Source organism: Brachyhypopomus gauderio, chromosome 6 (assembly GCF_052324685.1).
Source record: "Brachyhypopomus gauderio isolate BG-103 chromosome 6, BGAUD_0.2, whole genome shotgun sequence".
Taxonomy (NCBI): Eukaryota; Metazoa; Chordata; class Actinopteri; order Gymnotiformes; family Hypopomidae; genus Brachyhypopomus; species Brachyhypopomus gauderio.
Window position 1 is genome coordinate 25,551,971 of NC_135216.1, and position 25,578 is coordinate 25,577,548.

Below are 25,578 nucleotides of genomic sequence, written 5' to 3' on the forward strand. Positions count from 1 at the left end.
GTCAGGAGCGTGAAGCCTGTAGGGCTAGCGCAGGGTGAGGCGGGTGGGGGTGGTGGGGTGGGCGGGCTGTGTGCGGCGCATGATAATGAGAAGCGGAGCGGTGGGAATGGGAGCAACAATAGGAGCCCTCAGCTCTCCTCTCTGTGCCCCTCACTCACACACGCAGAAGCAGCCAAGTTTTCCCAGCGCTTTTCCCCAATACCTCCCTCCCCCAACACACACACACACACACACCTCCCTGGAGCCCCTTTCGTTTCCAGACGGCCTCCTCGTCTCCGTGCTCCTCGTCGTCGGTTGGCACAGGGCCCGGCTCGCTCTGAGGGTTTTGTTTACTTTCGGTTCGGTGCTAGCGATGCTGACGGTGGGATGGTTGGGTCTGTCAGGGACATGTCCAGGGGGAGGGACATGGTTGGGTCTGTCAGGGACATGTCTAGGGAGGAGGGACATGGTTGGGTCTGTCAGGGACATGTTTAGGGGAGGGACATGGTTGGGTCTGTCAGGGACATGTTTAGGGGGAGGGACATGGTTGGGTCTGTCCGGGACATGTCCAGGGAGGAGGGACATGGTTGGGTCTGTCAGGGACATGTCCAGGGGGAGGGACATGGTTGGGTCTGTCAGGGACATTTCCTGGGGGAGGGGCATGGTTGGGTCTGTCCGGGACATTCCAGGGGGAGGGACATGGTTGGGTCTGTCAGGGACATGTCCAGGGAGGAGGGATGGCTCCGCAGACAGCAGGGACACATCATTTTGCTCAGAGCAGAGGCCCCAGTGCACACAGAGCCCATGTGCCTAACATCTCAGACATGGATTTCTTGTATAGCAGAAGGGACCCTCGACCCAGTACACTGCACCTGTGGCATTGTGGGTAGGCATAAGAACTGCTCAGGGGCCTGGGACAGGATGAAGTTCCAAAGCTTTGTGTGTGACGAGTGCATGTGTGTGTGTGTGTGTGTGTGTGTGTTCCTTTTGGCCAGGCTACATGGGCACACACTGCGAGGTGGACATTGACGAGTGTGAGAGTAACCCCTGCGTTAACGACGGCATCTGCAGGGACCTGGTCAACGCCTTCACCTGCACCTGCCAGCCAGGTAGGGGAGCAGCCTCCACCCGCACCCCTCAGATGACCCCCACCCGACCCCGCCATCCACGCAGGCCTGGGGCCCGCCGGCCCAACAGCGTGGGGCCACTCGCCCAACGTTTAAGTCAATTAATATTAGACTGGTGTGCCTTCCCCTGCCAGTCTGATAGCACTGTGTGTAATTACTCCTAAGAGCCCAGCCTCGGGGTGCGGGCGGGGCGGCATCCCAGAACAAAGACACCATTGTAAACCCCCCCCCCCCCCCCCCCCCCCCACACACACACACACACACACACACACACACACATACACTCCCCCACACCTCCATAGTGCAGTAGAAGGGGATGGCAGACTCCCCCTCTCCTACTCTCTCTTTATGGAGACTGGGGGGGTTTGTAGTGCCGCTAATGAGATTCTTTTCCAGGTCCGCGATTTACATCTGGGGCAGACAACACCCCCCCGCACCCCCCAGTTAGCTATTGAGTCGGCGGAGCTTGTCCGAGGAGTGCTGTGGGGGAGGGGTTTGGGGTGGGGGAGGGGAAGTTGCCGGTTGTTTCTGGCGTATGAAGAAAACAATTTCAACATACTCACCCACCACACCCCCGCCCCACCCGTAGCCTCTCACTCCCACCACGGCTGCGGGACCCATTACGGCACCGTTAATCAGCGCGGCCTAGTCTCCCGACTCAGAAATGACCGTTTCCACAGGGGGGCGGGCCTATAGATGGCCAAGACTCCACCCACACACATTTTCCCAGCCAACAAAGGCCAGGCCAGCACCAATGCTCAGCACCAACATAGCAATACATGTCTCAGCGACATTCTTGTAAGGCAGCTAATCACCGTGGCAGACATGTTTATGAGTTATTTGGCTGAGGGTAAATTGGCCTTTCAGTCCAGTTCCTTCTGTTGTCTACTCAAGAGAACAAGAGGGAGAAGGAAACGCAGAAGACTTGGTGTTCTGCCCAAATCATCCGCTGAAAACCAGAATGCAGGACTAGGGCTAACGTGAAACGCAAAGCCGTGTGTCCTCCCTGGGCGCTTCCTAAAACCTGGTTCACTGGAGTCTGGGCCACACCAGAACCAGCACTCAAAACGCTTTATAGAAAATTCCAGGAAATCCACATTCTGGTTTTGAGTGGCTGCTCATCCAGATTTTAACCAAACGCAGCCTTTGTTAACTGTGTTATGTGACACAGCAAAGCTGCGGCCACTGGTCCGAGTGCCATCACAGCAAAAGACAACTATGCGTGTTGTGACCTTTGACCTCTGACATCTGTGTTTGCCTGTCCCAGGCTTCACAGGCAGCATGTGCCAGATCGACATTGATGAGTGCGCCAGCACGCCCTGCCAGAACGGAGCCAAGTGCATCGATCGGCCCAACGGCTACGAATGTCGATGTGCTGAAGGTAGGCCCACCGTGTGTGTGTGTGTGTGTGTGTGTGTGTGTGTGTGTGTGTGTGTGTGTGTGTGTGTGTGTGTGTGTTGTGTGTGTGTGAGAGAGTATCGGTACAACGACAGCCCACACGTACCTGTGAGCGCAGTGTGGAGGTTAGGTGATCAGACCGTTGACAGACCCCCCCCATCTTCCCCCATCGGTAGACCCTGGGGGTCACGGGGTCACCCAAGGTCAGCAGCTGCTGAAGATGGGGGTTAGGCGCAGTCTTCCCCCCGACATCTGTTCATCCGTACCCCACAATGACACCGGCACACAGCGCCGTATGGCACAGCCCAAACTCCCAGCAGCCCTGCTCACATGGAGCCCTCTGCAGGAATGTGGTCCTCCCACCATAGTTTACATGGGATGAGAAGTAGTAGTAGTAGTAGTAGTAGTAGTAGTAGTAGTAGTAGTAGTGTGTGTGTGTGTGTGTGTGTGTGTGAGTGAGTTTACTGTTAGTATGTGTTTAGATGTATGCTCAGTATAAATGGTTATCCATGTAATGAGTGTGTATGTGAATACACTCAGATATTATGTATATAACATTAGTTATAACATTGTGTATGTGTGTATGTAATGGAAAGCAGCATGGTGGAAGAGTGTGTGTGTGAGGGGAAGCAGCGTGGTGGAGTGTGTGTGTGTGTGTGTGTGTGTGTGTGTGTGTGTGTGTGTGTATTGTCTCCGGGAGCCAGCTGCTTGGTATTCTACTGCTCCCGTCCTCCTGCTCAGAGTTGTCCTGTTAGCAGGGGTGCAGGGTATTGTCCCTCCGCTCTCAGGGACAAAAGCAGTTCTGTGAGGCTAGTGAAAGAGTTCCTCCCCCCACCGACCCCCCCACCCCACCTCAGCAGCCCGGCCCTGCCCCACTACTCCCTCCGCCACTGCCTGACAACCTGTCGGCATGGAAACCACGGGAACCCAGGCACCACACTGTAGGACCTTTCACCAGGGGGAGAGAGCAAGAAAGGAGGAAACAGGGGAAACAGAAAAGAAACCTTCGAAAGACGGGGGTGGGGGGCACGCAGACAGAGCAGGGCAAAGGGAATTGGAAGTTTTTGGCTGGAAAAAAAAGAGGGAGAATCTGGGAAAGTGGTGGCGGTGGGGGTGGAGGTGGGTGGAGAGGGAGCGTGCGAGTGAGAGAGAGGAAGTCTTCACATGGGGACAAAGCGCTTCGAGACAGCCCTGCGAGGGAAAAGGGCAGAGCGTCCCATTGGAGTCCCGTAGAGCAGGACAATTCCCCCAGGACCGACTTAGACGGGGACGCTTTGCTGCTTGGGGGGGATAAATCCACACTAACACACTGCACTGAGACCCAACACATCCGGCGTGAAGCTGATAACATGCATTTCCACTTTGTGCTCAAACCTCTCTTCTGCTCTTCCGTTTCTCCCTCTTGTGTGTTCTTTGACTTCTGCTGTCTTTCTTTCCCTGACTATCTTTCTTGCTCTTCTCTTCCACTCCTGCTCACACCATCTGCAAATCCTCAGCCAATCAAAGCGTCCCGTCCCTCCTCCACACGCTCACACCTCCATGTCCCCCCCAACCCCACCCCCAGGTTTCGAGGGCCGTCTCTGCGAGAGCAACATCAACAACTGCCAGCCTGACCCGTGCCACCACGGCACCTGCGTGGACGGCATCGCCAGCTACACCTGTAACTGTGTGCCAGGCTACACCGGCTACCGCTGTGAGAACCAGTTGAACGAGTGCCATAGCAACCCCTGCCAGAATGGCGGCAAGTGTGTCGACATGGTCAACAGATACATCTGTCAGTGTCAGCACGGAACCTCAGGTGAGGGGGGTGGAACCCACCGGGTCACCTGTCCGCCGACCCACCACAGCCGACACGGGTTATGTCCGTGTGCAAAGAGTTCTAAGTTCACAGGTCAAAACTGCCAGACTTGACCATTTAGCGAATTACTTTTCCTACTCAGGTACCAACTGTGAGATAAATTTTGACGACTGTGCCAGCAACCCGTGTGACTACGGCATCTGCAGGGACGGCATCAACCGGTACGACTGCGTGTGCAAGCCCGGCTTCACCGGTGAGACTCCTACCCCTCCATCTCCGTCGCGTTTCAAAAATTGCTTTGCATTTTATAACTGCATGAGACCCGAGGCTGAGTCAGCGTTCTGAGGCCCTGCTGCCAGAATCAGTCGTGGGGCGAGAACACCAGAGCGGGACTCATGCTTTCGGTTTCTTTTTTCTTCTCTCCCTCTCTCGTTCTCTCTCTCTCAGGACCCCAGTGTAACGTGGAGTTGGACGAGTGCCTCTCGAGTCCGTGCCGAAACGGCGGCACGTGTGTGGACGAGGAGAACGGCTTCCGCTGCCTGTGTCCCGCCGGCTTCCACGAGCCCTACTGCTACTCCCACATAGACGAGTGTGGAAGCAGCCCCTGTGTGCACGGCTCCTGCAGGGAGGACCCCAACGGGTACTACACCCGTCCACCCCACACCACACCTGCACCACCTCAGCCTTCAGCTTACGTAGAGCTTTTAATCAGCTTCCCTGATGAATCGGGTGTTTTACGGAATGTTGGGAAAAGGCCTCAACTAGGTGATGCTTTGGTTCTGATGTTTGCCAGCCCTGCATTAAAGGAACCTTTTGGCCAAACGTGATCACCTGGCTGTTACTGACTGACCATCAGTGGCCAGTAAGCGCCATTCACATCTGCACGCTAACTCGCGGCTAGCGTCATGCTAACGCGAGGCAAGACTTCCTTCGCCGCCAGTCGCGTCCGCGTTGTTTCATGAGCCACTCCTTTGCGGTAGTCACAGGCCTCCTTCAAGTCAACCGTGTGCCTCTGGCTTTGTGTCGCCGCAGGTACCGCTGTGACTGCGAGCCGGGCTGGATGGGGAAAAACTGCGACGTAGACCGCAACGACTGCCTACCGAGCCCGTGCCAGAACGCCGGCACCTGCATCGACCAGCTCAACGGGTTCACCTGCAAGTGTCGACAAGGCTTCCAAGGTGGGCCCCCTCCTCCGGTGACCTCTTTTTAGCTTTTGATAAACGACGTCCTGGAATCAGAAGAAGCCCAGTCGCGGCATGCGGCTTCTTGGGGTGAAATTGCGTAATGCATTCCGAGGGCCAGTGTCTCTCCAGGAAAATAAGACTAGGGATGTTGAAATGCGAATGAATTCACAAGCAGCCTGCTTTCTGAATACAAAAAGCCCCTACAGATCCCATGCGAATCCCATTTGTACTAAGGATTAAAATGTCTGCCTGTCACAGCTCTAAAGAACTCTTAAGAATCCATATCTCCCCCTTCTGGTTGGCTCTATGAACTGCACATTTCGTGTCACAGGGTGTGAAATCCTGCATCTTCTTGCTTTCACTAACATATCTTCTCCGTCCCTATTACTCAGGTAACCTGTGTCAGGTGAACATCAACGAGTGTGCGTCCAGCCCCTGCCTGAACAAGGGCACCTGCATGGACGGAGTGGCCAGCTTCACCTGCCTGTGTGAGCCGCCCTACAACGGGCCTACGTGCGCGGAGGTGCTGACCCCCTGCTCGCCCAACCCCTGTGCCAACCACGCCCTCTGCACCCACACGCCCGACTACCTGGACTACCACTGCAACTGCCAGCCAGGATGGCAGGGTGAGTCCTCCACGTCCCGGGCTCATCCTCCGCGTCCCGGGCTCGTCCTCCGCGTCCCGGGCTCGTCCCCGCACAAACGATGGGTTCCGCTGGAAGTTGGCTGACTCTACGTCTTCTGTCCCCCCTGCAGGTCAGCTGTGTAACATCGACGTGAACGAGTGCACGTCCAACCCGTGCAAAAACCGCGGCACCTGCACCAACACGCATGGCGGCTACGTGTGCTCCTGTCGCAGCGGGTACACGGGACCCAACTGCGAGACCGACATCAACGACTGCATGCCAAGTGAGTAATGGAACCTGACCCCCCACCCCCCCGCCGAGGCGTCTGCGTGTGCTAGGCGACCGTGCCCCGCCCCGTCCCGTCTGACTCGACTCACCGCCCGTTTACCGAGCCCTCCATGAGTCAGTCAGGTGTGGCGCCATGTGAACGAGTCGTTGTACATCACCAAGCTTTTATAGTCCTGCATTAAAGACCTGATTCTTGCTAGGCTGTGCAGTGCTGTGGGCCTTCAGCACAGGAGATTGCAATGATCCAAAAGCAATAGCCACCTTTTAGTGTTTATTTAAAGGGCATCACGATCTCTCTCATTCGTCATTATTGGTGCTAGTGTCCTGTGCATGCCTTGACCCATGACCCCTGCGACCCTGTCCGCCCGCAGACCCGTGCCTGAGCGGAGGGTCCTGCACAGACGGCATCAACACGTTCCACTGCACCTGCCTGCCTGGCTTCACCGGCCCACGATGCGCGGTTGAGGTGAACGAGTGCCAGAGCGCCCCCTGCAGGAACGGAGGCACCTGCACCGATTATGTGAACAGCTACACCTGCACCTGCCGGCCGGGCTTCACAGGCCTGAACTGTGAGAGCAACATAGCAGACTGCACAGAGAGGTGAGGGGACGACCAGGCTAGTGAGGCCAGCTGTCTGTGCAGCAATTACATAGTAAAAAACAATTTAAAAAATCACAAATTCTTGACCAATGCAAAACTACTTTGAGGTAAAATAGTGCCGTTTGCAATATATGCATATATAATACATTATATGTAATATTATACATAACGTATGGTAAATGTAATATTCTACATTATGATCTCACACATTATTGTCTCCCCCTGCCCCGCCCCGCCCCCCAGCTCTTGCTTCAACGGCGGCACCTGTGTGGACAAGATCAACGGCTTCACGTGCACGTGCCGCGCGGGCTTTACGGGCGACCACTGCCAGTACGAGGTGAACGAGTGCGACTCGCAACCCTGCCTCAACGGGGGCGTGTGCCAGGAAGGCCCGAAGACGTTCCGCTGCTCCTGCCCCAGGGGTTACACGGGGGAGCGCTGTCAGGTACTGCTGCCCGGCCCGCCCGGCCCGGCTTCGCTTAAGAGATTAGAAGATAATGAACTATAATGAAGAGGGGATAATTACATGGTAGTGACATTTACCATCATCTTTCATTACAATCGCACCTTGTGTCATTTTAGTAATTTCATAAAACTGCTCTAGGCGTACCGTTAATGCACTTCCAACAGTCACTGAATGTTTCCTAAACTCCACTCGAGAGTTTCCTGAGCTTTTATAAGACCAGGCGGCTGGTTTATGTTAGTTTGGGGGAACTGACTGTGACACTGTGCAGGTACTGGTTGACTGGTGCCGGCGGCCCAACCAATGCCAGAACGGCGGCCGGTGCAGGACCAAGGATGGCTCGTTCACCTGCGACTGTGTGGGCGGCTGGTCCGGACGCTACTGCGACATCCCTGGGGTCTCCTGTGAGGTGGCCGCCAGACAGAGGGGTGGGTGTGTGTGTGTGTGTGTGTGTATGTGTGTGTGTGTGTGTGTGTGTGTGTGTGTGTGAGAGAGAGAGAGAGAGAGAGAGCTTCATTTGCAAACTCATCTCTAAGTTTAGTGTAGCACCTATTTGATATGGAGTGAGGTCCACAGAACGCAAGTGACTTGAATGGACCATTTTGTTGCACTTCCTTATTCCTGTCGTTGTCTGACCCCAGGCCTGCAGACGGATGAGCTCTGTCATTACGGTGGCCACTGCGTGAACACGGGCAACACACACTACTGCAAATGTCCGCCTGATTACACGGGCAGCTATTGCGAGAGCCAGGTGGATCACTGCGAGGACAATCCCTGCCTCAACGGCGCCACCTGCAGAGGCTACGTGGGAGGATACACGTGTGACGTGAGTGGCCACACCAAATCCGAGTCTCGATTACTGGGCTCGGTGCAGACTGCTGTGTCTTGAGGTCTGCACCCCGCCTCCCACTCACCACCGCAGTCTTGTTCTCTCAGTGTCTGCAAGGGTACGTGGGCCAGAACTGTGAGCGTGACGTCAACGAGTGTCGCTCGCACCCCTGTCAGAACGGAGGCACCTGCATCGACCTGGTGGGCCACTACATCTGCTCCTGTCCTCCCGGCACACTGGGTAAGTCCGGACTGACTCCGCCGGAGCCGGCCGTCTCGGTTTTGCGCTTTTCATCCTGACGTTGCAATTCGCCCCCCATCCCCAGGGGTCCTGTGCGAGATAAACGAGGACGACTGTGCGATGCCGTCCAGACCGCGTGGCTCGCCCAAGTGTCAGAACAACGGCACCTGCGTGGACCGGGTGGGCGGCTACCGGTGCAACTGCCCGCCCGGGTTCACGGGCGAACGGTGCGAGGGCGACATCAACGAGTGCAACTCCAACCCCTGCAGCTCGGCCAACAGCCTCGACTGCATCCAGCTGCCCAACGACTACCAGTGCGTCTGCAAGCCCGGCTTCACAGGTGAGGGGAGAGTCGGGCGTGGGCTTCAACACACCTGCTTGAGGGATTTGGGTGTGCAGACAGACTAACCAGGTTGTGTGTGTGTGTGTGTGTGTGTGTGTGTATGTGTGTGTACAGGTCGGGGCTGCCAGAACAGGTTCAGTGTGTGTGAGTCGCAGCCGTGTAAGAATGGGGGCGCATGCTCTGTGTCCAGTATCTCCTCGCTGGGCTACATCTGCACCTGCCAACTGGTGGGTATTCATCCTCCTCTTCCTCATGAGACTTCAACTGAGCTGTCAGTCACCAAAAAAGTCATACTTTACCTCTCTCTCTCTCTCTCTCTCTCTCTCTCTCAGGGCTACGTGGGGACGAACTGTGACCGCAGCATGTCCTGCCGTGAGCTGTCCTGCTATAACGGCGGGAGCTGCATGGTCACGTCCCGCGGGGCTCGTTGCGCCTGCCCGCACGGCTTCGCGGGACCGCAGTGCCAACACCGCAGCAACGAGAGCTGCTCGTCGCGGCCGTGCCGAAACGGCGGCGTGTGCACCGAGGAGCCCTTCTTCCCCTTCTTCAGCTGCCAGTGCGTGCCGGCTTGGCGGGGCAAGCGCTGCGAACAAGAGGGCGGCTTCCTGGGAATCCCGGCTCCGCCCCCCATCTGCCCGTTGGCCGAGTGCAGCGGCAAGGCCGGCGACGGCGTGTGCGACAAAGAGTGCAACGCCTACGCGTGCGGCTGGGACGGCGGCGACTGCTCGCTGGCCGTCAACCCGTGGGCTCGCTGCGAAGACCCCCGCTGCTGGCGAGTCTTCAACAACAGCCAGTGCGACGACTCGTGCAACAACGCCGAGTGCCTGTATGACAACTTCGACTGCCGCACCAAGGAGAGGGTCTGCAAGTAAGCCCTCGCCCTCATGCTCTTGCCCTTTCATAGTATTTCAGAGTATTACCTCAAGTTGGCCCAAAAAATGTATGTTCCAGTACATTAATCTGTCCGTTCCGCACCCCCAGTCCGATCTACGAGACGTACTGCGTGGACCACTACGGAGACGGCCTCTGCGACCAGGGCTGCAACAACGAGGAGTGTGGCTGGGACGGGCTGGACTGCGCCAGGACCGAGCCCGAGGTCCTGGCGGACGGCGTGCTGGTGGTGGTGGTGCTGCTGCCCCCGGAAGAGCTGCTGCGCACGGGCACCACCTTCCTGCAGAAACTGAGCACCATCCTCCGAACATCGCTGCGCTTCCGCCGTGACCAGAACGGTGACGCCATGGTGCTGCCCTACACCCGCCGTGAGGCCAGGCTCAAGAGGGAGCTGCAGCCCCAGCAGGAGGTCATCGGGTGAGCCTCCACGCCCTCTGCCCACCCCCGTTTGGACTGCCCAGGCTTCCCCGTCTCCTCTACCGCAGCTGACAGAGGCTCCTCTCTCTGTCTCCCGCACAGGTCGATCGTCTACTTGGAGATCGACAACCGCTTGTGCTCTCAGGGTTTGAACGGCTGCTTCCCCACGGCGGACAGCGCGGCCGACTACCTGGGCGCCCTCTCCGCCCGCGAGATGCTACACTTCCCCTACCCGCTGAAGGAAGTGCGCAGTGAGTATCGGCCATAGCGTCCGTCCTCGTAGGTCTTCGCCTCTTCTCACCAGCCTTCGCGATAAGGACAGTACCAACGGTATCACCCTGTCTGTCATCAGGTGAGAAGCTGAAAGACGTGGAACCTCCGGTGATCGATTGGGCCAAGCTGCTCCTGGTGGGCGTGGCCGGGCTGTTCCTGCTGATCATCCTGGTGGTGGGCATGCTGATCGCCCGGCGCAAGCGTGAGCACAGCACGCTCTGGTTCCCCGAGGGCTTCTTCCTGAAGAAGGAAACCAGCAGCAACAAGAACCGACGGGAACCCGTGGGCCAGGACGCACTGGGCATGAAGTGAGTCTTCCAAGTGGAAGGTTCCCCTGGCACTCACTCCAACCACAGTGCTCGGGTGTTAATCAGATGCGTCTCCATTCCTCTGCCCCAGACACATGCCCAAGACGGTTGAGGAGTCCTTACTAGGAGACCACAGTGACCAGTGGATAGACACAGACTGCCCCGAAGCCAAGAGACTGAAGGTGAGCCACCGTATTTTGGGATTGATATCCATGTCTGTGAAATGTAGAGCATGAGGGAGATCCCAAGCATGATGGTGTTCCGTGTGCTGCAGATGGAGGAGCCCAGTATTCTGTCGGATGGAGAGGACGCCGTGGACAGCAGGCAGTGGACACAACACCACCTGGCCGCGGCCGACATTCGCATGACCCCTTCCATGGCTCTCACGCCCCCGCAGGGCGAGTTCGACAGCGACGGCATGGACGTCAACGTGCGAGGACCAGGTCATTCTGCACTTCAGTATTAGTGTCCATAAACTATGCAGATTTAAACCATGTATGATGTAACTATTACCAGAGGTAGCAATTCCAGGTTCAGAAAGTAAAAGTCCTCACCAGGATTTTGCTCAGGCTTCCTGGATTGTGTTTATTCTACTAATTTTACCTGGATTGCACTAATTAGAAAATCTAGCAAGCTTGAGCAAAATCCTGGTGAGGACTTTTACTTTCTGAACCTGGAATTGCCATGTCTGACTATTGTAGAATAATTGTAATTACTAATACAATGTAATACAATAAAATGACGTTCTATGATTAGTGTGTGTTCTTCAGACAGTAGTGTCTTGTGTACTAATAATATATGCACATATATTATAATATATATAATATTATAATATATTAGTGATGAATATTTATGATGGTCCCAGGACTAGATTAAAAGAGGTCTGTGTTTCTACAGATGGCTTCACGCCGCTCATGCTGGCATCGTTCTGCGGTGGAGGCCTGGAGCCCGAGGTGGCGGAGGACGATGACTCGGAGGAGTCTTCCGCCAACATCATATCGGACCTCATCTACCAGGGCGCTTCCCTGGGGGCCCAGACGGACCGCACGGGCGAGACGGCGCTGCACCTGGCCGCCCGCTACGCCCGTGCTGATGCCGCCAAACGGCTGCTGGACGCCGGCGCCGACGCCAACGCGCAGGACAACACGGGCCGCACGCCCCTCCACGCCGCCGTGGCCGCGGACGCGCAGGGCGTCTTCCAGGTACGTCGTGCACTCGCGGGTGTTGGCCCCCCATTTGTGACGGGACTGGCAGGACTGTGACGGGACTGACGCTCCTGTCCCTGCTCTCTGCAGATTCTGATCAGGACGCGGGCGACGGACCTGGACGCGCGCATGCACGACGGCTCCACGGCCCTGATCCTGGCGGCCCGGCTGGCGGTGGAGGGCATGGTGGAGGAGCTCATCACATGTCACGCTGACGTCAACGCAGTAGACGAGCTGGGTGGGTGATGGCAGCCTTACTCCACATTCTCAAACTGGCCTTTGCTTAAAGCGCCTCACCCTCACTCATAGTTCCTGTCCTGAGGAGTTCCACTTGTCGACTGTCAGTAGCGTGATGGCCTCTGTGGTCGTATCTCTCCAGGTAAATCGGCACTGCACTGGGCAGCAGCTGTTAATAATGTCGAAGCTACCATCGCACTTCTGAAGAATGGCGCGAACAAAGACATGCAGGACCTCAAGGTAAAGCGCCTTTTTTTTTGCTTCTTTAGGCAAATATGCTACCATGCAAACCTTGTGGGAACTGTTGTGATTGATAATGCATGTGTGGTATCCAGCCAGTGGTGGCTTTGCTGATTCGTGTGTGCCTGTCTGCTGTCAGGAGGAGACGCCCCTCTTCTTGGCTGCCAGAGAGGGCAGCTGTGAGGCGGTGAAAGTGCTCCTGGCCCACTTCGCCAACCGGGAGATCACGGACCACATGGACCGGCTTCCGCGGGACATCGCTCAGGAGCGCATGCACCATGACATTGTCCAGCTGTTGGACGAGTACAACACGGCGCGGAGCCCGCCCAACCACGCCCACGCCGCCCACCACCTCACCGCCAGCCACGCGCTCTCGCCGCTCATGTGCCCGCCGGGCAGCTTTCTGCCCGCGCTAAAGACCACCCCGCAGGGCAAGAAGAGTCGGCGGCCCGCCGCCAAGGGTCTGGGCGGGCCGCACGCCGCCAGCCTGAAGGACTCGGTGAAGGCGCGCAGCAAGAAGCTGACTCTGGACATGCAGAGCGCGCTTCTGGAAAGTTCCGTCACGCTCTCGCCCGTCGACTCTCTGGACTCGCCCCGTGGGGGTGGGGGCGGTGCTGGGGGAGGTGCCAGCAACGCCGGCTACGTCACCAACCCGGCCTCACCCGCGGCCATGTCTTCGCCCGGTCTCTTCCACTCCTCCATGTCGGTGCCCAGCACCCCCATGGTGCACGGCGGCCTGCTCGACGGCACCGGCCCCTTCGCCGTGTCCCTCGCCGGCCTGAACGAGCTGACCGACGGCGGCCTCCCCATGCAGGGCCGCATCTCCATGGCCGGTGCGGGTGGCGTGGGCCAGAGCTCGCACGGCTACGTCCTCAGCGCCAACCAGATGGGCCTGGGCATGGGCCTGGTGAGCCCGGTCAGCGTGCCGTTCGACTGGCACCGCCTGCCGCCCACGTCGCAGTGCGGGCCCGTGGTGGGCATGGTGCACCCGGTGAGCAGCCAGGCGGGCATGCTCTTGCACCAGCAGCAGGTGTTCCGCAGCGCACCCATGCTACAGCCCACACCCATCTCCGGCGCTCCGCCCACGCTCAGCCCCGTCAAGCTGCCCTCCATCGCCGAGCAGCAGAACCAGCAGCTCCACGGCCACGCCCTGGTCGGCATGGGTTCGCCCACGCCCTCCACCCCACAGCCACAGCCTCCTCCACCCTTCTACCAGCAGGGCAACCCCCAGACCCAGCAGGGCAACCCCCAGCCCCAGCAGGGCAACCCCCAACCCCAGCAGCCTCCGCAGACCCCAACAACCCCACAGGTCTCGCAGAGCCTCCCCTCCCAAGCCTCGCAAGCACCCCCAGCACAGGCCAGCGGCAGCGGCAGCACGGGATTGGAGGATTACCCCACCCCGCCTTCCCAGCACAGCTACTCCACCACACCCAAGCATTACTTGCGCCTCCCGAGCGAGCACCCCTATCTAACGCCCTCTCCTGAGTCGCCGGAGCCCTGGTCCAGCCCCTCCCCTCACTGCGTGTCTGACTGGTCTGACTCCACCCCCAGCCCGGCAGTCTCCGCCCCTGCCCAGACCCAGATCCCCCATGTTCCAGAGTCCAACGGGAAGATGCAAGTGTTTGCGTGAGCAGCGGTCCACGCTCCCCGGACTTCTGCGACCTCGGCAGAGTAGATGAGAAATCTTACTCTAGGGCTTGTCTTTATTTTCCATTTACTTGTCAGCCCATTTCCAAGATTTTAATTGGATTAGGATTGACTTGGTGTTTGTTGAGAAGACCGTCTGCTGGCTTTGTCCTGCAAAAAGTAAAGGAAAAATTGTGTTGTCTTAAAAAGAAAAGACAATTTAATGAAGTAAGACATTCTGTCACAAAGGACTTTTTTTATTATTAAAAAAAAAGTATATGAAGAAAAACCACGTCTTTCATTTCAAAGGCTTGGGGATGCTCTCCTGAAACTAACAAACTTTCTAAAGAGTAGATTAAGAGTGAAATGTTGAAGGAAGTTCCTTTCTTTTTTATTTATTGTCTCGACGTGTTCCTCGAAAACTGCCTTGTGGGTGTCCTCTTCCTCCACCAGTCACCACTTCTCAGAGTGATATGTGCCCTCTTCACTGAACCCCTCCATGCCTGTTACACAAGGGACCTCTTCTTGTTACAGCAACAGACACGTCACGATCATCCATGATGTCACCAGAACCCATCCTTTTGGATTCCAGACAGAACGAACTGGACATTCTCACCTCTGAACCACATTATTTATTTAGGCCAACATTAATCAACAAAAATTGACATCGGAATACCTAGGTGTATATAAATTGGCCGACAGTAGTGATACTTAAATTTGATGGAACTATGGCGAACCGGTACATTCCTTAGAAGTCCTCTGTAATAACGTCAAGGGGCATCTTTGAAGCACTTCTTAAGCCAAGCATATAAAGTGACAGCTATCACTCCAGTGCAGCGCTGGTGCCGACATGGGCATTAGCGCCGAGAGGAAATATGCCAGCGTTTGAGTGTTCGCGTCAATGGCAGTGGTGGGATCAGGGCGCTCCCCAGCCATGTGGAGGCCAGCGGGGACCCGTCTCGCCGCGGCCCCTCTCGGCCCCTTCATCTTCCTCCTAGGTCATTTGTCACCACTTAAAATCTGTCACTGGCTGCTTTTTGGTTTGATTTTTTTTTTGTTGTATGAATTTAATTGTTTGTTTGTTTTTTTCATTACCATTTTTATTTCTGCATGTTATAACCAGTTACCTTTGGAACGTTGCTATGATGTGCTAAGCTGTGTTTTTATAGGCTGCTGCTTTCCACTGCCCCCGCCCCCCTTGCCCCTGCACCTATGGTGGCACATAGATATCGCTCCCCTGCAACCTGTCCCGTTTGTGCTGTTGAGCACCACCACGGCCCATCTCCCCCGGGCCAGGAGTCCGTCCTCCCCCACCCCCTCAACCTTCGCTGCATCCTGAGCCCTGGTCCCGCTCCAGCACGGGACTATGACAGCAGGGCCTTCTACAGGTCTCGCTCGGTACTTTTTCCGACAGGCAGCGCAGGGGACTTTGAGACTGGGGTTTCATTCACACGCTCCATTACACATGGTCCTATAGGTTCTTTTATGACACAAATACAGGCCAGAAAATGGAAAAATAAATAAATCAATCCCCCGGGGGTGACTCCTCTTGACGTGTTGACATGCAGCAAACACGCGATGTGAACTCCGCCTGTCTGCAGCGGGGAGGTGTGCGTCTGGAGAGGTGGTTAACGGACTGCTAGCGCTCGGTCACTCCTCAGGGAGGCGTTATTTAGCACGCAGCGTCGCCTGCGTCTCTAGCAGCCCCCACCCAGCCAGTCAGGAGTATGGCGTAAACACTGCTATGTAGTGCTGCCCCCTGCTGTCTACTACAGGTACAGGCGCTGATTTCTCTGATCCCTTCCCAAGTGTTCCCACAGTGTGTTCCTCTATGCAGTCCACCCCAAATGAGGATGCCTTTTTCACAAGACTGAGAAATGTGTGTAGTCTATACTCGTTCATATCGAAGCAGGAATCACTGCCTTTGCTGAAAAACACATCTTCCACTTAGAAGATGATAAGCTGAGTTAATACTATGGGTTTTGGGAAGATATTTTTGTTATATCTGTTTGGTGTTCTGATTATTTTTCCTTTAAAAAATGTTCTAACAATAAACCACCCTTTAAAAATCTCCTTCAAAACCCCCTTCAAGTAGCATTGCATCTCTCTCAGCACTCTGGACATTTTGGAAGTTCAGCATCCTCGTGTAAATACAATTGTTTCATTTAGGTTTATTTGTGTAAGAGAAGTCTTATGTTTCTAAAAAAATTATTATGTACTAAAAAAAGACAAAAAGTGTACTTTCTATTAGCATTATTTTTGAAACTGAGATTGTGACTGATATATATTGGTCTTGCATTACTAGAACAGCCATAGAAATTTTCTGTCTTCATTATTAATTCTTGTACTTTTCTAAAAGTAGTTTAAAATCATTGTATATAAACACCTTTTCACATTTCTTTCTACAGACAAAAGTTGTAAAATAAGGTTACTTCTAATAAAACAGTAGGGAACTACATTTCTGTCACGCGTCATTTATTGTAATTTATGCATGTCAGAGCAGGACTCGGAACATGACGTGTACGTGGAAGTGAGCAGGACTCAGGACATGACAGGTACATGGAAGTGAGCAGGACTGAGGACATGACTGGTATGTGGAAGTGAGCAGGACTCGGGACATGACGGGTATCTAGAAGTGAGCAGGACTCAGGACATGATGGGTACATGGAAGTGAGCAGGACTCGGGACATGACGGGTACGTGGAAGTGAGCAGGACTCTGGACATGACGGGTACGTGGAAGTGAGCAGGACTCAGGACATGACAGGTACATGGAAGTGAGCAGGACTGAGGACATAACTGGTATGTGGAAGTGAGCAGGACTCGGGACATGACGGGTATCTAGAAGTGAGCAGGACTCAGGACATGATGGGTACATGGAAGTGAGCAGGACTCGGGACATGACGGGTACGTGGAAGTGAGCAGGACTCTGGACATGAAGGGTACGTGGAAGTGAGCAGGACTCGGGACATGACGGGTACGTGGAAGTGAGCAGGACTCTGGACATGAAGGGTACGTGGAAGTGAGCAGGACTCGGGACATGACGGGTGCGTGGAAGTGAGCAGGACTCCGGACATGACGGGTACGTGGAAGTGAGCAGGACTCCGGAAATGACGGGTACGTGGAAGTGAGCAGGACTCTGGACATGAAGGGTACGTGGAAGTGAGCAGGACTCGGGACATGACGGGTACGTGGAAGTGAGCAGGACTCGGGACATGACGGGTACGTGGAAGTGAGCAGGACTCCGGAAATGACGGGTACGTGGAAGTGAGCAGGACTCATGCTTTCTGTGAAGGTGGGCAAAGCCCCACCTGGGGTTTCAGTACCACAATATGTGGACCTTGTTTAAAAATCACTTAACAAGAGAAACAAAGCTGTGAAGGACACTGTTGCTAAGGAACTCACCTGAGAAAGCTTGGAGTAGACAATTATTTAAACGGACACGGACAACCAATTAAAGAAACATTTTTGAATACTAAGATTTTTTCTTGTATACTTCTTACTGTTGACTCCGCCCAGCTTGGACACCGGTGCTGTTGGCTCTGCCCAGCTCAACCACCAGTGCGACTGGCTCTGCACAGCTTGTCCCGGAGGTCACAGGACATAACCAATATTAATGTGCAAAGAAAAAGAATAAAGATTTCAGTTCCTCTGCCTAGAAAGCTGCGATGTCTCCCCACAGCAATAGGAAGGGGGTGTGACCATCACTGCTGCTGTGGGATGGTTCAAGACAGACATAGAAGGTGCTCAGAGCGTCTGTGTTGGTTGGTATTGTTGGTATAGGTGAGGTGATTCATTCTGTACTCTGTGGTGGCAGGGGCACTGCTTGTTGCCAGGCAACTAGGTCAACTGCTAGGGGCCCCAGGCCAGTAGGAGGCTACAGAGCACTGTCTAACTACAGCAGTATTGGTGCACAAAGTCTGCAGTAACAACGTCGTATGCAATATGTGACCTGAATTCTGTAAGGGTGCCCCTGAATTTTTGTGTGGGGCCCCAACAGATACAATCGCCACTGGGTGGTTCTTCTGTGTGTCCTGCCACACTCAGAGATCTGAAATGATTTTTCATTTCATTTTTTTATTGCATAGGAGGTTTACAACTTTTCAATTCTGACGTTCTTAACCATAAGGAAATGCGTAAGCGTGTTTTTATGCATACTCCTCCACAGACTGCCCAGTCCATTTTAGGGTTAGGTAGGTAGGTAGCATCTTCCTGGCAGCAAGAATCCCCAAGGCCAAGCAGGGAGAAGCAGCTTCGTTTTCCACAACTGGACCTGAGGTCAGCACACTTGACATTTGTTTTCTTGAAATGTTAACTGTGTTACTACATTTTCATTATAATAATATCCCTAAAAATGTAATATATATAATATACACTCAACGGCCACTTTATTAGGTACACCTGTCAAACTGCTCATTAACGCAAATGTTGAATCAGCCAATCACATGGCAGCAACTCAGTGCATTTAGGCATGTAGACAGGGCCAAGACGATCTGCTGCAGTTCAAACTGAGCATCAGAATGGGGAAGAAAGGTGATTTAAGTGACTTTGAACATGTCATGGTTGTTGGTGTCAGACGGGCAGTTCTGTGGGCGCAAATGCCTTGCTGATGCCAGGAGTCAGAGGAGAATGGCCAGACTGGTGTGAGCTGATAGAATGGCAACTATAGCTCAAATAACAACCCAGGCATGCAGAAGAGCATTTCTGAACGCACAACATGTTGAACCTTGAGGTGGATGGGCTACAGCAGCAGAAGACCACACTGGGTGCCACTCCTGTCAGCTAAGAACAGGAAACTTAGGCTACAATTCACACAGGCAATAGAAGATTGGAAAAACGTTGCCTGGTCTGATGAGTCTGGATTTCTGCTGTGACATTCAGATGGTAGGGTCAGAATTTGGCGTCAACAACATGAAAGCATGGATCCATCCTGCCTTGTATCAATGGTTCAGGCTTGTGGTAGTTTTGCAATGGTGTGGAGCATATTTTCCTGCCACACTTTGGATCTGTATATAATAATACACTTTTGAGTGCATAAAAGTTTTATTCTTGAAAGTATGTAAAACCTGTTTTAATGCTTCAATGAACTATAATGCTTTCTTTAATTATATTAGTGGTTTACATTTTCTATGAATAGAAAAGTTAATTTGCAATTATCTACATGTAATGCACTGTTGAAATGTGTGTGTGTGTGTGTGTGTGTATGTGTATATATATATATATATAATATGCTTTCCGCAGAAATAAATAACTATTATTAATGGTTAGCGTTAGGTTTAACCCTAACCTTAACCGTAACCCTCCAGTAGTAGGCCTATCGTTCAGGGTGTTTTTCGGCGGAGTATGGCGCCATCTGCTGGCAGTAAACCGAAATAGCTTTCACTATGAAAACTGAAAGTTAACTGGAACGACTGCTTCGAGCTGTACAGTAACCGTCCACTTGTTCCGTGGCTTGTTCCGTGGCTTGTTCCGTGGCTCTCCCGTCATTTCTTAAACAATACATTGTTAACCATCTACATTCTAAACTGGACTGTATTATTATTTTATAAAATTAACTTTAAAACTAACTGGTCGGGATGACAGCAGTTGGCTAACGTGGCTCTCAAGTCGATAAACTCACCACATCCCTGTACTTCCTGTCTTCATAGTGGCCGTGGTAGCTGCGCCTCAGAGAAACTCCACACCCCCAACTACTCTCTAGTGACAAGTCATCACTCCTGACACTCTTCTCGCCCCTAAAAGCACATTCACACCCGTATATAAGACTACGCTGGAGTGTGTGCGGAGACCTGAGACCGCTGTTGTGTCGCGGATTATCTGATAACGTTTCCATGGTGATCTGCTGAGGGACTATGGGCGTTGTATTTCTGCCCGAGGAACCGAAGAACCAAATTTAACTTTGAAACTTAAGTTGAAACCAGCCTGATTTTTTACTTCAGTAGGAACAAACGCCCGCATCCTAGAGCACCGTAGCGCATATAGAGTTTGTTGTTTTGTCTGGTTAAAATTACGTGGCTAAAATGAGATTATCTGTCGTGATTATGAATGGGATTATTACTTCCGGAAGGAGCCCGTTGAGCGCTGGTGCAGGAACACGCAGATGAAGACCGTTTCTGGGTGAATTTATGACGCATCTACCTTCAGAGAACTTTTAAAAGTCACAGGGAAATGAGTCGCTTTCAAGAAGAGGTGGAGGTAGGCTACAGAGCGTTTTAAAAACAGTTGGTGCTTGAGTTAATCTGGCGGAACAGACGCAAGACGCAGAGGTGCAACGCGAAGCCAGCAGCGTGTTGTTGAACTCTGCAGCACTCTGGAGAGGTTAGCTAGACAGCTAGGCTACTGGGACACGTTTAACAGTAGTCTCCTGGTGACTGCACAACATTATTTTGAAATGTAATTTCTGATGTTTAACCTCTTCGAGTTACTCTATTTTCATTGCATGAGTGAAACAAACAGTAGGCCCGAACAAAGTTCTTGCAGGCAAGTTTGTTCACTCTAAAGTGATCTTGGCAACATCCAAATTATTTACAGTTATACAGACCAGGATCCTCCATGAACGGGACATACTCGTGTATCATGAGCAGACCAAAAAACAGACAATGGCATAAATAATGTAGTACTTGACTCGGATACCACACGATTTTCATATTTTGCATACACAAAACAAGGGGAGACTTGAAAACAAAACATGGCTTTAAATACTAAATAAAACATTGGCACGTCTGCAGCACTAATAGTGCCATAACCTGTCTAAGCTCGCGCCTAATGCAAAATATTCAAAGCATGTTGTATGTCAATTGTATTACTCATTCTTAGGAAAGCTCAAAGTACACAAATAGCGTGTTGTGGTTAGCTACACGTAGGCTGATTTTGTAATTATTATTATGATGTCAAACGTGTGCTGCTCTTATTGGTTCTGAAGAACACAATACATAAACATTGTCCTCCACTAACGCATGGGCGGTATTAAAGCTGCGCGTGCTGGAGCAGGGAGACTGGTCACGGCAGTGCGCGTGAAGTTCCACGCAAGTGCGTCGGGCGCCCAGTGGACCACGCCCAGCACCGCGCTCGCGGACGGCCCCAAAACCTCGCGCGTCTTCCCTTCCCTCTTTAGGGTCGTCAGCTGTTTCTCGATGTAGCGTCGATGTGTTTCACGTGAGACGCGTGACCTTTCCCCCCGAGCTGCGTAGGACAGCGGGCGCACATAAAATCACTTAGAGCTTAATCTTAGTGACACCTCAGTGCTTTTAGAAGTGATGGGTCTCGTGCCCTCTCACCCTCTTGGCGACAGGACTGTTGTCACACCTGTATTAATTAATGTAATTATTAAATTCATATATAAAAATTTGTGGCCGACATTATTCGTGCCTTAGTAAACATGGTTCTTGGGTGCGTCTTTATGTGTTAGTACCACGAAGGTTGTGAAACACTGCCATGTAAGTTATATTGGGATTTAGTTTTCTTCTGGGCTTGTGTTTACACAAAGGTAATTATCATCAGTGTGAGAGACATGAATATGGAAAGTTTGTTCTAGATATTTTGTGCTACTATTTAGTGGTAGATATTTAGTCCTATTTTGTACCACTGTATACATTATGGTATTTGTTATTATTCTGCATTACAAAGATACACACATACAAGAATTTGCATTTTTAAGAATTTGTTTACAGCAAATGGTAGTCCTTATGATGGATATTAAGATTTTTAGAGGGGTGAGTTCAGTTCTGTGACATGGCAACCCCTACACCTCCTGTTGCCCCTCCCATTCATTCCCATTCACGTTTAACCAGATTTCTCATTAATCTTATTGGTCATATGTAAGCCCCCCACCCCACATTCATTGGTTGTGTGAACAGGTGTGGCATGTTGTTTTTGTTTTTTTGTTTAACAAGGCAACGTTCTCCACATAAACTTTCAAATAATGTAAGAAACATACCAATGCACACACAACACAATGAGCCAGGACTCTGTACATTGAACACAACAGGGCAGGCCGGTTCATACTGTTGCATCTTGTTAGCTTGTAGGGTGTGGGCAACATGTGGGTGGCGTGTGGGTAATGTGTGGTAGTGTTGTGGGTGACGCGTTCCATCCAAACACGCTGTGTGTTTTTTCTTCTTCTGTCTCAGCTGGAAAAAAGCGTCAGGCAGCTGAGAGAGAAGTTCCATGGCAAGATTCCAATCGACAAGGCAACTTTACTCATGCGCCGCTATGGCAACAACCACCGGATGGTCGCCATGGAAATCGTCCTGATGAAAGACAGAGGTAAAGGGAAAGACTTGTTCAGTCACTCTTCAATAATGACATCAATAGCATTGTGTGTTCTAGATGACTTACCCTTTAACCAAACATTAACGCCTGTCATTGTACATCACATGCTTTGCTTATAAGTCGTCTCTTACGCAGACCTGGATGAAGATGATGAGTGGTCTCTGGAGAACGACCCCGTCGTGAAGGTAAGCTTCACCTCGTTTGGATAACAGCTCGGCACTTATCGTCACGGGACGTACACAGCGTGTTTGGCATGAGTGAAACTGAGTGAGTTTCCTGCTCGCACACAGAATGTGGTGCAGAAACTGGAAGCGGAGGAGAGAGAGCAGGTAACATCACACACACACACACACACACACACACACACACACACACATACACACAGGGTTGCAGGTGTAGTGCAGGATTTTGATTGGATAATCAAAACCACGTTACAGGACAATAAGGAAGAGCGTCCGTCGAGAGTGGGCGCGGACTCTCGTAAGAAGGTATGTGATGTTCTGTTCTGAGTGAAGGTGCCTGATTAAACACCAGAAGCTTGTATGCACTGACCTGTCATCTCTCTCCAGTCTAAAGCCAACAAAGACCCCCAAGAGGACAGAGACATACAGGTCAGTTATCCTAAACCTTCTCTAAATATACATTAACACCTCAACAGACTCAAGACGGGAGCCAAAGGTCACCGCACCTCTGACCTCACACTGTAAATGTTTGGGGAGCTGTGAGGTTTCAGCTGTTGTGCCCTGCAGGACCTCGGACAGCGACTCCGCGTCCTGCCCCTGACGGAAAAGAACAAGCGCATGTTTGACCAGGCGCAGAAGGACCTCATCCCATCCACCATCCACCAGTTCGCCTGCCAGCAGTGCGACCAGGACTGGTGGAGACGGGTCCCGCAGAGGAAGAGGGTACGGGACGCATGACATGTTACGCCCAAGGGCCCGAGTTTAGCGCCTCGCTCGGCGTCTGAGCTGTGGTCTTCCCCAGGTGTCACGCTGTCACCGGTGCAGGCGGAGGTACGACCCGGTGCCTCCGGACAAGATGTGGGGCATCGCCGAGTTCTTCTGCCCGAACTGCGCTCGATCGTTCAAGTAAGAGGTCACGTCGCAAAGGTTGAAATAACACCTGCACCGACACCGGTGGGTGCCGGTGGTGTAGAGCTGAAGGTTTGACCTGTTCTGGTGTGTGGGCAGGTCCAGGTGAGGAGCAGAATCACTGCTCATAAAGGAGTCATCATAAAGGAGTGACGCCTAGACCCTGTTGCTGAATGCACTTAGACACACAGTCGAGCTCACTGGCAATCTTGACGTGTTTAAGTTACGTGCATGTTTCACAGTGTCTGCAGGTGTCCATGACCCATAATCCCCTGTGTTTAAGCATGCTAAATGTGCCTGGAGTCACTTGTGTCCTCCCCCAGGGGCTTCGGCCGAATGGACCTGGGCTCCCCCTGCTACGGCTGCCGGGCCATCATCCTCCCTTCCGAGATCCTGCCTCCACGACGTAAAGTGACCGACAAGCTTAGAGTGAGATACCAGCACAGCTGCCTGGCTGAGGACTGCTACAACAGACAGGGTAACACAGCACCGCTGGCGCCCACTAGATGGCAGCAGAACATAATGTTTAGGCAGTTTAAAAGCGCACAAGCGTACGAGTGAACCAGGTAACTGTAGATTGTCAAGGTCGATATCAAAACCTGTAAGAAGTCTTGAAGGTGCTTTTTGAGGTGTTCATTACAGACTGGGCCCATTCGTCGATGTTGTATGTCGCCCCTCTGTCCGTCATTCTTATCAGCATCCATCGCCAGTCGCTTTCACGATGGGGCCACGGTAGTGAAGAGCACACTGATAAGAAAATGACAAGCACAGCATTTTAACAAGAGCCGTTGCACACCAGTCACCGTCGAGATAAAAGTGATCTGGCACCCGAAGCGTCCAGTGTAAACGTCCAGTTTCCACACACTGGTGTGGAACTTGACCGTGGTTGGAGGTTGGCTAATACAAATCTTGCATAGTGACAGACGGTTTTTGGTGTTACTAATAACTAAAAGCTAATCATCACTAAAAGCATAATTTTTCTTTCATGTGTGCATTCGTGTGTGTGCGTGTCCCAGAGCCCCATGTGCCTGGCACAGAATGCGTGCACCCCCGCAGCAGGATGAGAAACAAGAAGCCGCGTGTGGTGAACCCCAGCCAAGCCCACTTCAGCACGGGCTCCACGGTGGCCACGTGCGTGAGTCAGGGCAGCCTGGTGGAGCAGCTCTACAGCCTCATCCTGGACGACATCGGCGAGCAGGACGAGGAGAGCGACACGGAGTCAGACGGCAGCGGTTGAAGGGGCGTGGCTCCGCATGGCAGCCCACGCCCCCTCCACCCCCACCCCCACACGGATGTCAGCGGGGAAACCAGTTCTCGAGCTAAGCAGACGAGCAAACCCCAGAACTGCGCATTCACGTTCCGAATCGCATTACGTCTGCACGGTGTTATGGGGGAGCCGAGGCCTCCAGAAGTTCAGGACACCTAAAGCAGCTTTTGTATATAAATATTTGCTGTCATTGTGTTAACGAGTCACATCAAATCATGTTTAGTTTTACATCTTCAGACATTTGTGGATAAACACTAAGGATAAGGCCACTAGGGATGATCCTGTTTGCGTTGGATTGGGTAGCCACACTGATGTTTTGTTCAGTCCAAATCCATCCTTGGTTAAAGGAAATACAGTTTGGCTAAAAGAAAGGACAATTCATTCATCAGTAGGGGTCCAAGACTCGCAAAGCCAAGCAAAGTTAAACCCACAAAACCACAGTTTAAATCACATGAAACCTTTTATTCTTCTGTAGGCTTACATTTTTCATTTTTCAGCAGCACACTACAATTTTGATGTAGTTCTTTCCTATACACTTCACAATATATATATAATCATAGTGCCACTGAGAGGTGCAGCTTTTCGGCAGGGTTTCCTTGGAGACCAGGGGGTCACAGGTCAAGCAGCCCTGGTCAGGCTATGCAGGGTTACTGCTGCTCTTCTGCAGAACCAGCTTGGTAACAGTTATGGGGTAAAGGACCCAGTGCCTCATTATTTGTATGGTTTTAAAGTCCTCAGCTGATTTTTATGTATGGTTCTAGAGCCTGTCTTTTTAAAGACTTTTCAACAATAAAGACGTCCTAAATCCCCCAAACATTGTATCGTTTGTCTTGAAAAGGGTTTTGAATTAATCTTTGTCATTATGGCTGCCAAATTCAT

At 52.6% G+C, this 25,578-nt stretch overlaps 2 protein-coding genes across 5 annotated transcripts in view; both read left to right on the top strand.

Moving 5' to 3' along the window:
* notch3 (notch receptor 3) overlaps positions 1 to 16,530 on the top strand; it is a 31,543-nt gene extending 15,013 nt beyond the window's left edge. For both annotated transcript variants that reach the window (XM_077009976.1, XM_077009975.1), the window contains 25 exons: positions 975 to 1,088; positions 2,374 to 2,487; positions 4,069 to 4,302; positions 4,445 to 4,555; positions 4,750 to 4,942; positions 5,335 to 5,480; positions 5,879 to 6,112; positions 6,243 to 6,395; positions 6,772 to 7,000; positions 7,244 to 7,445; positions 7,735 to 7,891; positions 8,105 to 8,289; positions 8,400 to 8,532; positions 8,618 to 8,872; positions 8,990 to 9,102; positions 9,208 to 9,743; positions 9,857 to 10,183; positions 10,286 to 10,434; positions 10,536 to 10,764; positions 10,856 to 10,946; positions 11,039 to 11,207; positions 11,662 to 11,966; positions 12,060 to 12,207; positions 12,349 to 12,446; positions 12,586 to 16,530. In XM_077009976.1, the coding sequence (XP_076866091.1) occupies positions 975 to 1,088; positions 2,374 to 2,487; positions 4,069 to 4,302; positions 4,445 to 4,555; positions 4,750 to 4,942; positions 5,335 to 5,480; positions 5,879 to 6,112; positions 6,243 to 6,395; positions 6,772 to 7,000; positions 7,244 to 7,445; positions 7,735 to 7,891; positions 8,105 to 8,289; positions 8,400 to 8,532; positions 8,618 to 8,872; positions 8,990 to 9,102; positions 9,208 to 9,743; positions 9,857 to 10,183; positions 10,286 to 10,434; positions 10,536 to 10,764; positions 10,856 to 10,946; positions 11,039 to 11,207; positions 11,662 to 11,966; positions 12,060 to 12,207; positions 12,349 to 12,446; positions 12,586 to 14,076 (6,116 nt within the window). In that variant the 3' untranslated portion in view covers positions 14,077 to 16,530. The remainder of the gene's footprint in view (positions 1 to 974; positions 1,089 to 2,373; positions 2,488 to 4,068; positions 4,303 to 4,444; positions 4,556 to 4,749; positions 4,943 to 5,334; positions 5,481 to 5,878; positions 6,113 to 6,242; positions 6,396 to 6,771; positions 7,001 to 7,243; positions 7,446 to 7,734; positions 7,892 to 8,104; positions 8,290 to 8,399; positions 8,533 to 8,617; positions 8,873 to 8,989; positions 9,103 to 9,207; positions 9,744 to 9,856; positions 10,184 to 10,285; positions 10,435 to 10,535; positions 10,765 to 10,855; positions 10,947 to 11,038; positions 11,208 to 11,661; positions 11,967 to 12,059; positions 12,208 to 12,348; positions 12,447 to 12,585) is intronic.
* A 3,239-nt stretch (positions 16,531 to 19,769) lies between these two features.
* shfl (shiftless antiviral inhibitor of ribosomal frameshifting) lies at positions 19,770 to 25,526 on the top strand. 3 transcript variants are annotated; one of them, XR_013131954.1, is made up of 10 exons: positions 19,770 to 20,265; positions 22,200 to 22,335; positions 22,477 to 22,526; positions 22,632 to 22,670; positions 22,779 to 22,829; positions 22,911 to 22,952; positions 23,091 to 23,246; positions 23,326 to 23,429; positions 23,756 to 24,324; positions 24,449 to 24,583. XR_013131954.1 is itself a non-coding variant. In XM_077009978.1 (10 exons), exons 1-10 carry the CDS (start codon positions 20,239 to 20,241, stop codon positions 24,667 to 24,669), a joined length of 981 nt encoding a protein of 326 aa, XP_076866093.1. In that variant the 5' UTR covers positions 19,772 to 20,238; the 3' UTR covers positions 24,670 to 25,526. The 3 variants fall into 3 exon arrangements, 2 of the variants coding, with proteins under 2 accessions (XP_076866093.1, XP_076866094.1); XM_077009978.1 differs by having other exon boundaries at positions 19,772 to 20,265; positions 23,756 to 23,910; positions 24,449 to 25,526; XM_077009979.1 differs by having other exon boundaries at positions 20,250 to 20,388; positions 23,756 to 23,910; positions 24,449 to 25,526.
* The last annotated feature ends 52 nt before the right edge of the window (positions 25,527 to 25,578 follow it).